Here is a 10,207-nt window from a genome sequence, read left to right as displayed (position 1 = left end):
AAGAAATAAATAGAAAAATCAATTTAAATATACACTTTAGCTTAAAAATATGTGCCCATGTTTATGTTGTTTGCAATATTTTTTAGATAACGTAGGCTTGGAATATGCCTCCAACTAGGTGTAAACGTTCCTCGCAAATAAACGTCAAACTTTGAAATTAAAATATGCCCTGCAGATTTAGGATTTTATTATACATTTTAAATCCACAAATACAAAGATAATATATTTTAGCGTACTTGAATTTACGTTATCCTGTACTGACAATAATGTATATACCAATCGAGTTTATTTATTACAATTTTGTTATTTTTAAACTTGTGGTTTTGAGCTTTATTCTATAGTTAATTAATATCTATTTTTATACAATATTAAAAGTGTTGATGATGATCGGATTTGAATTCATATCAAATAGATATTTAACAGGTATTTTTAACCACCACTTTATATAAGTCAAAACAATTGAATAATATTTTTATCTTTCTTTTAATATTCAAAAAAAAGGTCAAACTATATATGGCAGGTCACTTAAAGAAATCCCATTAAAGTATCTGATGAAATTAACTGAAACAATTTCACCTTGAAACAAAAAGTACACATTTCAATAAATAAAAACTAGAAATGATTAAATTATAATTGAAGGATTAAATTTGCAAAAACAAAAGAGAGCATAATACAGGGATCTTATATAGAAATTGACCAAACATGAGCCGTCCTTGATAATCTGAATATGAATGTTAATCGGCTTTTTTTTTTTTTTTGGGGGAGGGGATCTTAAAGTCATGCAATATTTGTCATGTTTTTGGTATTGGATAATCTCACGTAATTTTTTTTTTGTTTGTTTTTGGAGAAACATTTTTCATATTCGACTCGTTTAGTGGGGTGAAGCTTAATGGACAGGATTAAAAAGAAGCACTATGGTGGGCACTGGGAAGATAAGATAGCCTCACATCAATATACACAAATGCTTAAGATTTAAAATTTACATTTATCTGGTGTTAATAAAATAACTTAATTGAATTAAGCTTGGAATTTATTGATTCTAACTTATTGGATATGCATTTGTTTCTTAAGATGTGAAGGTATACAATATTTCATTTCAAAATGTATATTCCTTATTCAGTATCTGCAATTCGAAGAAATCCATGTAATTTGATTGATAGCAAGGAAACTATGGTTTCATTCCAATTTTAATAATTCATATGCCGAATAATAGAAATTTATTTATTGAGATAATTACATTATATCTTCATTAATCATGACTCTCATTTAAAAATTGGTTCTAAATCTTAAAATGTTCTCGTTACATATTCAAACTATTAATATTACATCAATAAGGTCATTGCATTATTAAAATTATTAATTTAGTCATTAAATGACACATTAAGGACCGTTTAGTATTAGTTCGCGAAGCACTTTTGAAATAAAAGCATTACTAAACAATATATTTTTGAGCTTTTCAAAAATATTTTTGAAACAAAAAAAGTTTTGCAAAAGCATTTTCTTTTATCAAAAGCAGAAGCAAAAATCTTAACTTTTGATCAAAAATGTTTTTAGTCCAAATGTGTTTCGAGAATAAATGCTAAACCGATCATAAATTTAAAATGAAAATTTTAAAGAAATAAAATGTTTTCGCATAATTAAAAAAACTCAAAACAAAGTAAAATTAAAATTTCTAAAAAGATAAAATAATAATTTTAATAAAAAAATCTAATCCATATAACCTCAATAATATTAGAATAATTTAAATTTTAAATATTAATTTAAAATTATCGAAACATTTGATTCAATTAACTCTTATTTATTTGCCAAGAAGCTGTAGGAGCCAAACATAGTTTCAATACCAATAAGTTGAGCGCCAATTTGTCCAACCATGTCCCTGCAAGTCTATCATCGATGAAGATAAATTTCTTGCCAGATCTGTGGAATATATTGTAAATTTGTTAAGCTTGTTTGGTAAGTTAAGGTAAAAAAAATGTTGCTGACTTTCATTGGTCTTTGGGTGGTCCAGTAATGGAAGAAACTATAATTAATGCTAAAGAACTTTTGAGCCGATCAGGCAATAGCTGTGTTACATCTCATTGACAACAGCTCCATTCTCCAGTCCAATATTACCTTCCCATCAGTTTATCAACAAACTACATTTCCATCATCACTCTGTAGGGGAAAATCACCATCTATTTTGTCAAATGCTCGTGATACAAAAAAGTTCATGAAAAAAACATTCCACATAGTAATTCACTTGACTTGAAAATTCAAAACCAGTAATGAACTATAATAAGTGTCACACTTATTGGTATACTAATAAATAAGCGCGTAAAAAATAATAAAAAGTTGTTAACATAATTCAAATATCATTGTATCCAAGTAAATTCCTCACTTACCTTTTCTTACCGAAAGTAGAAACAAATAACTCAAAAAGGTCAAAAAGAAGAAGAAGGGTAAACTATCAAATTAGTTACTTTTGTTTACCTCATATTACATTTTAGTCACTTATATTTGAAATGTTACGTTTTAGTCATTTACGTTATCGCGTTGTAATATTTTAGTCACTGAACCGTTAATTTCCGTTAACAATGTAATGGGAAGCTAACATAACACTTTAAATCATCATTTCAAACAAAAATTTTATGTTAATTTATACAATCGATCCCTATTCTTTTTTTTCATTTTGAGCAATTTAATTTTTTCTTAAATGTTCTTTAAACTTTCGTTTTTTCTTTATTTTCTCTTTTTTTCCCTCTATTTTCCTCCCTTCTCCATTTTTTAATGTAGTTTTCTATGTTTTCATTTGTTAAAACTAGTCCCTATTTTTTATTTTTTGAACAATTTTTTTTCGAGTGAGACGAGCTTGTGCATTACTTTTAACAAATGGAAAACATAGAAAAACTACATTAAAATAAATAAAGAAGGAAGGAAAGTAGAGGGAGAAGCAGAAGAGATTAATGGAAAATAAAAAATGAAAGTTAAAATAACATGAAAGAAAAAAATTAAATTGCTCGAAATAAAAAAATATAGGGACCAATTGTAAAATTTAACCTAAAATTTTCGTTTGAAATGATGATTTAACGTGCCATGTCAGCTTACCGTTACACCATTAACGGCTTAGTAACTAAAATGTTACAACACGATAACGTAAATTACTAAAATGTAACATTTCAAACACAAATAATTAAAATGTAAACTGAGGTAAATAAAAGTGACTATTTTAATAGTTTAATAAAAAAATCACATAAAATGTTCCTTGTGAGTTTGATAGTTTACTAAGGGTGAGTTTGAATGGACGGTGCGTTTACCTGTGGTTAGTGTAAAAACAGCGGTGGCGGTAAGATTAGATACTGTAGCGTGAGACAAAAAGTAAACTAAACGCACCGCACCGCACTCAATCGCCCATCCAAACCCACCCTAACTCTCTTGCACCAATCCCATGAGTAGATTGCCTATTTATAGGCTTTCAAGATTTTGATGTTAAGCAAGAGGTAAGTGGGGGAAAATATAAAATTTACTTGTTGATTTTTATTGGTTTTAATAATTTTACATAACAGTCAAATAAGTAAAACAAACAAAATAATATAACATTATCTAATAATATGCCAAAAATACTTAACAATATATCAATAAATTTTACATTTCAAATAACGAAACGTAATATTTCATTCTTTATTTAATTTGAAAATTTTCTCTCTGGTCAAATAAAACTTTAAAGGGTAACAATTTCAAAGTTTTGAATCAAACAAAAACGAATCGTTAAGATGAAAACAAGATCTTAGCAAGCTTTGTTGAAATTCAACTTCAATTCCACCCAAAATCGTGAATAAAGAATTCAAGCCCTAATATTAGGGAACGCTATGTTGTTTGGATCCGGACTTTGGAGCATATTGTATCCATAAGCCCAACTTAGGCCTTCTTAACATTTCTTCGGCCACAACATTGAGGTGAATCAAATAGTCACCGTAAGATCTGGTTATTTTAGATCAAATTAATTTATATTTAATTTTTTTTCTAAATATTTTTTATTCAACTTATTTTGGAGTTTTATGATTAGTAATATAAGTTCTAATTACTTTAAGTGAGAGGTTTTTTAGAATTTTTTTTTATGGATCTCTTTCACTAATAACGGAGCTAGTGGAGATTCAGGGGTCATGGTCTACCTAAAATAATAAAATTTTTATTTATGATTTATTCATAATTTTTTAATTTTAAATTAATAATAGTAAAATTGTAACCTTTTAAAAACTATAAAGATATAAACTATTAAAATGATAAAATTATATTTTTACTATCGTAAAATATACAAGTTAATTTTGACCTCAAAATTTCAAGTTTCATATCGCTTCCCACCACATCATTCATGATCCATTTTCAATTATTTAATGAATTTTTAATAATTTTTTCATATCATTGATACATAATTTTGATAAATTTTTATTCTAAACCCTAATTTAAGGTTCAGAATTTAAGATTTAAGGTTTAAGGTTCTAAATTTAGGGTTTGGAGTTTAGAATAAAAATTATCAAAATTATGTTTCAATTAAATAAAAATTATTGAAATATTGTTAAATAATTTTAAAAGAGACAATAAATAATATAATGGGAATGATCCATAAAATAATTTAGATGATTTTAAATTATTAAATTTTTATAATTAAATAAAAATTAAATTAAAAAAGGAATTTAACTCAAAATTCACGTACAGCAGCGGTATATTACCTTTATTTTGTCATCAGCCTCCTATGTAGATTAGAAAGAAGGGTAAGAGATGGGCTTTAATGAGTTGTAGATGCGGCCCACAGGTATCACGTCAAAAGGCAGTGGGTGAAATAATTATTGTACTATCTACCTAAACTCTGAACCCAGTCATGTCTTGAATATTTTTGAACCTACTGACTAATAATATCACCGTGAACAAGAATCTTTACGCTTTTTATACTTTTTTTCTGCGGTACTGTACACTTACACTCGTTTTGAGTACTTATTTACTGTGCACTCAGTTGAAAAAAATAAATTATGCTTGCGTTCATATATGGGAATTAATAAATTTTTTATATATTAAAAAGTATAGCTTTAATAATCATATGGAAACCCCACTTTTCATTTTTTAGTGGCACTTTCTTTGTAAATGCTCCGTAACTTCCTAGTCATCTCGAAGAAACCGAAAGGGAATAAAAAGTCAAATTTACTATCAATTACTATATTATGTGTAAATTATATATTTAATCTTTATACCTTTTAAATTTTAAAATTTAGTCCTAATTAATTAAAGGAGCGTTAAATTAGTTAAGTTATTGATATTTTAGATTCCAATTTGTGGCTTAGTGGTAAAGTGATCATCTTTTCTAAGAATAACTCAGGCTCAAATTACAATTGTATTAATATTCACAAAAATAACACTTTGTTTTAATTAAAAATTTAATAATTATAGTTTGACAAAGGACTAAAATTTTAAATTTAAAAATAACAAAATAGAATAACGAAGACCAAATCCACAACTTAGCATGATAAAGGATTAATAATAAATTTTGACTTTATAGAAATTTAAATTATTTTAAAATTTTAAAAATATAATATTAAAATCAATTAAATTAAAATACAAAATTAATTTCACAACTTACTCCTAAGAAATTGAGAGCTTAAGTTGATAAAAGAAGGTAAAATAAGTGATGCAATATTTAACGAGGAAAGGAATAGGAATTAGCCTGTGCAACCAATGGTCACTTTAAAATATAGTTTGTATTATTTTAATCACTCTATTTTTTTTAAAATTTAGTCACATTAAATAAGATAATTGTGCGAATTAATTATTACTATTAAAATTTTGTTTTTTAACAGATTATTGACGTGACATATCAACCAATTGACAAATTATATTTTTGTTGACTTTTGATTAAAGTTCAAAGACTTCCCAAAATTTTGGACTAATGATAGCGAGATCCTAAAAAAATTTTAATGTTAGTAATTAATTCACACAATTATCTTATTTAAAATGATTAAATTAAAAATAAATTAAAATGACCAAAATAAAACATTCCTTAGAGTTAGAGGGTGTAGTTTATAAAAAAATAATACTAAAGATCAGTGGATCCCAAACCAAAAGCAGACAAAAGATATTTGTTCATTTTCCTGCAATACATAAAAATAAATATTTTAATTAAAATCCGATAAATCACAGCCCTTAGATCAATAGCACTTAAGTCCTAAGGCAAAGAATCTTGTCTTTTTCCATTTCCCAACAGGGGCAGTGTGGTGTATACCGTTGTCAGCTTGCCAGGAAAGTCTCTTCCCAATAGCAAATAAAAACTTGCCTTTGGCACTCTGCCTTACAACTTTGAAATCAAGTGATCAGTTTAGTGGGAAAAATAGAGAGATCACTGAATAAAACTTGTAATGGATCGCATGACTGATGCTGCTGAAACCATATATGTTGCAGTTGGAAAAGCTGTAGAAGAAAGCAAGCACACTCTGTTATGGGCATTGCAGAATCTTTGTCCCACAAAAGTTTGCATTCTTCATGTTCATCAGCCTGCTAGTTTATGCAACTCGAGTAAGCTCTGCTCAGTGCTAGTAGTGATCTCAATTGGGTTACTTCTTTGAAATATGTGAATATTTTGATTTTTTTTCCCTTGGTATTTAGGTTGTATGAATTTTACAGCAACCAGGCTTCACCAACAGGATATTGGGAAGAAGATTCTAGATAGGATCATGGACGATTACCTTCTAATTTGTGGTCAAAAAAGTGTAAATATAATTTCCTTCTTTTTTTTTTTAGGAACTGGTTAAAAATGAAGGAAAATATTTTCTAATTTTGGCCTTGGTTATGATGTGTTTGATGTAGGTAGAAGCGGCAAAACTAAATATAGAGATGGATGATGCTGGAAAGGGGATTGTTGAGCTAATTCGTGATCAAAGTATCAAGAAACTTGTCATGGGAGCAGCAGCTAACAAGCATTTTTCAGAGTACTAATTAACTTCTCACTCTAATTTCACTATTTATTCATTCTTCTTTTTTATGCTTATAATTTCTGAAAACTGTTGCTGTTTTACAACTATGCTAATGACTCTATGTTCTGAACCCATGAAATGAAGGAACAGCATGCAAGTTACTTAATATGTTCTTAACATTGCAGGGGCATGACTGATCTCAAATCTGAAAAAGCTCAATATGTGGAGCTGCATGCGCCACCTTCCTGCAAAATTTGGTTCATTTGTGGGGGACAACTCGTCCATCGAAAGTGTGCTAGCTAACAGTCTTATTAATCTGTTCTGAAGTTTCAGCATACTTGTTTAACCGATGATTTACTGTAGGTCACTTGTTGAAAATGGACAATCAAACCTGAGCAGCTCTGCTTCAAGTTCTAGTTATTGGACAGTCTCTAACAAAGTGGCTAGCAGTTCTGACTCATCTGTGTCTGAGACACTAGGGGAGAGTCCAGACTGGCTTGAGTTCAATGTACTATTCGACTTCCGCGAGGATCTTTATTATTTATCAATGCCTGAAATTTAAAAGCTTACATTAGGGGACCAGATATAGACATCAAGCATTTGTCAAATTCTTTAAGCTTCTCAGTGAAATCCTATCTATGGTTTATGAATTTTGACAGGAAGGAAGCGGTGATGATAAAGTCTTTGAAAATCTAGAACAAGCCCTATTCATTGCTGAAAAATCAAATCAAGAAGCATTTGACGAGTTGGACCGGCGTCTGAAAGCTGAAAAGGATGCTCTCAATGCTGTAGTACGCCAGGTAATGCCCCCTTCCTTTATTTTGCTCTCTTTCTGTGTGTGTATGTATATTTGCCTCAAAACTTATAGAATTATAGTTACATAATTGTTGTAGGGAAACATGTTTCTACTGATACAAGTTAGGCCTTTTGAAGTTCAACTTCTTCCATTCTTTGACATTGTCCAAGTTTTTGTTTTGTCTTCAATAGAAATGACCTAATGATTTTCCTACGTAGACTACACTAATGTTTGTCGGGAACAATGGAAACAATGAAGTAAGTATTTCATGTAACTGCTTATTCTGTTTATTTTGATTGATATTTATTGTATCAAGTTTGGCCGGAAGTTCCAAATGTCTGATTTCTGCCCCAAGATTTGGTATTTTCGTACTTTCTTAACCCAACTGGTAGACTTTAAACCTGCTTTTGTTATTCCTACAACTTTATAATGACAGCCATTACTGACTTGTAGGCAAATGAAATGAAAAGTTCATACATTGGAGAGTTAAGACGCAGGAAGGAAATTGAAGGAACGCTTAGAAAACAGAACGAGGAACTTGAACAAGTCAAGCAGCAAAGAGATGAAGCACGCAAAATCGCCAGAACTCATAAGTTATTATTGGAGAGTCGAGGTGCCAAATCTGATCATGTTAAAGTATTGGAAGCTAAGGTATCATCTGCAATGGAGCAGTTACAAATTTACCAGAGAGAACAAGATGATTTGCGGGCAAAGCTCGAAAGTAAGTCAATTAAAGATCATTCAACAATACAGGAAGAAGGGAGTTCTAATGTGCATATGCAGCAATTCTTCTCAGAGTTCTCTGTTGCCGAAATCCATGATGCAACTGAGGACTTTGACCCTTCTTTCAAGATTGCAGAAGGAGCATATGGGAGCGTTTATAGATGTACCCTTCGTCACACTGAAGTGGCTATAAAAGTGCTCCATCAAAATAGCTTACAAGGGCCCTTGGAATTTCAGAAGGAGGTAGGCTTAAACTGAAACTTTTCGAGTCACTCAATATACATACATATTTTTTTTTTCAGGCTGGCATTTTTAAGAAAATAGATTTTACCATAGAGAAAAAAATAAGGTGAGTGTGCTGTATACATTTCAGGTTGATATTTTGAGTAAGCTGAGGCATCCAAACCTGGTCACACTAATTGGAGTCTGCCCCGAAATATGGGCTCTCATCTATGAATATCTTCCGAATGGTAGCCTTGAAGATCGTTTGATCCCCAGGGATAATACTCCCCCATTGTCATGGCAAACTCGAATTCAAATTGCTACTGAGATATGTTCTGCCCTTATCTTCCTACATGCCTCTAAGCCTCAAAGGATGGTTCATGGCAACTTAAAACCAGGGAATATACTCCTTGATACCAACTTCGGCTGCAAACTTAGCGACTTCGGCGTCTGCCATGTGCTTTCTTCTCTCGAGAAATCAAACAATATGACTGATATAAGCCGCAAATTTCCTTATCTGGATCCTCAGTTTCTTAACACAAGAACATTGACTCCTAGTTCCGATATATACTCATTTGGCATTATATTACTACAGTTGATTACTGGGAGACCGCCCTTGAGTATAATAGAGGACGCCCAACGTGCAGTAAATGGAAACCGTCTTAATGATTTATTGGATCCGTCAGCTGGAGACTGGTCATATGTAGAAGCTGAGCAGTTGACTCGCTTGGCTTTGAGATGCTGTGATACTAACCGAAGCCGTCGACCAGACCTTGCTTCAGAGGTGTACAAGGTGCTTGAACTGATTAGAAATACTATTGGACCCTTATCAACAATCCATGCAGGGTCTGAACAGCTTCGTCAGCCTCCTGATTCTTTCTTTTGTCCCATTTCAAAGGTTAGCTTCCATCATTACGAATGGCACTTTTATCAGTTACCAGAATCAAGTATTGCAAATCAATGTCGTCTCAACATATCCCTTACTGTCAAATGCTAGATTCTGGATGCAGAAGGGTATTCTAAACCTACATAGCATGATTGGTTTGCTTATGTTTGCAGGAAATCATGATGGACCCACATGTGGCAGCCGATGGGTTCACCTATGAGTTCAGACAGATACGGAGATGGCTGGATGGTGGGCACGATACCTCTCCTTGCACGAATATTCCACTTGCTCATCGCAATCTCATCCCTAACCATGCACTTCGTTCCGCAATCTTAGAGTGGTAGAAGCAGCATCACCACCATTAACGTTGTTCCTTATTCCAGGAACATATTTGATCAGTTTCCTACTGTTTTTCCCCATAGCCTATGTTGTGCGTTTCTTTCTATGTAGCATCCTTGTAAGTTGGAACCTTCATGCCGTTGCTTGTTTAAATAGAATATATACAGTGTGAACCAAAAAATATTATCTGTATGTATGTATATATGTATATGTCTATGTATGGATGGATGATTTTCCTTAAATTTACATTAAATTTATAATATTTATATTTGTTTGGTCTTATTATACTTGTTTTATTAGGATACT

At 31.0% G+C, this 10,207-nt stretch overlaps 1 protein-coding gene across 2 annotated transcripts; it reads left to right on the top strand.

Moving 5' to 3' along the window:
* The first annotated feature begins 6,239 nt into the window (after window positions 1–6,239).
* On the top strand, window positions 6,240–10,183 carry LOC105802699 (U-box domain-containing protein 33). 2 transcript variants are annotated; one of them, XM_052624349.1, is made up of 11 exons: window positions 6,240–6,537; window positions 6,628–6,731; window positions 6,829–6,950; window positions 7,121–7,225; window positions 7,299–7,443; window positions 7,595–7,735; window positions 7,829–7,852; window positions 7,950–7,988; window positions 8,185–8,697; window positions 8,828–9,574; window positions 9,736–10,183. In XM_052624349.1, the coding sequence occupies exons 1-11, from the start codon at window positions 6,381–6,383 to the stop codon at window positions 9,904–9,906; spliced, it is 2,268 nt and encodes a 755-aa protein (XP_052480309.1). In that variant the 5' UTR covers window positions 6,240–6,380; the 3' UTR covers window positions 9,907–10,183. The 2 variants fall into 2 exon arrangements, with proteins under 2 accessions (XP_052480309.1, XP_012489952.1); XM_012634498.2 differs by lacking the exons at window positions 7,829–7,852; window positions 7,950–7,988 and having other exon boundaries at window positions 6,242–6,537.
* The last annotated feature ends 24 nt before the right edge of the window (window positions 10,184–10,207 follow it).

Source organism: Gossypium raimondii, chromosome 11 (assembly GCF_025698545.1).
Source record: "Gossypium raimondii isolate GPD5lz chromosome 11, ASM2569854v1, whole genome shotgun sequence".
Taxonomy (NCBI): domain Eukaryota; kingdom Viridiplantae; phylum Streptophyta; class Magnoliopsida; order Malvales; family Malvaceae; genus Gossypium; species Gossypium raimondii.
This window is presented reverse-complemented; position numbering and strand designations above follow the sequence as displayed.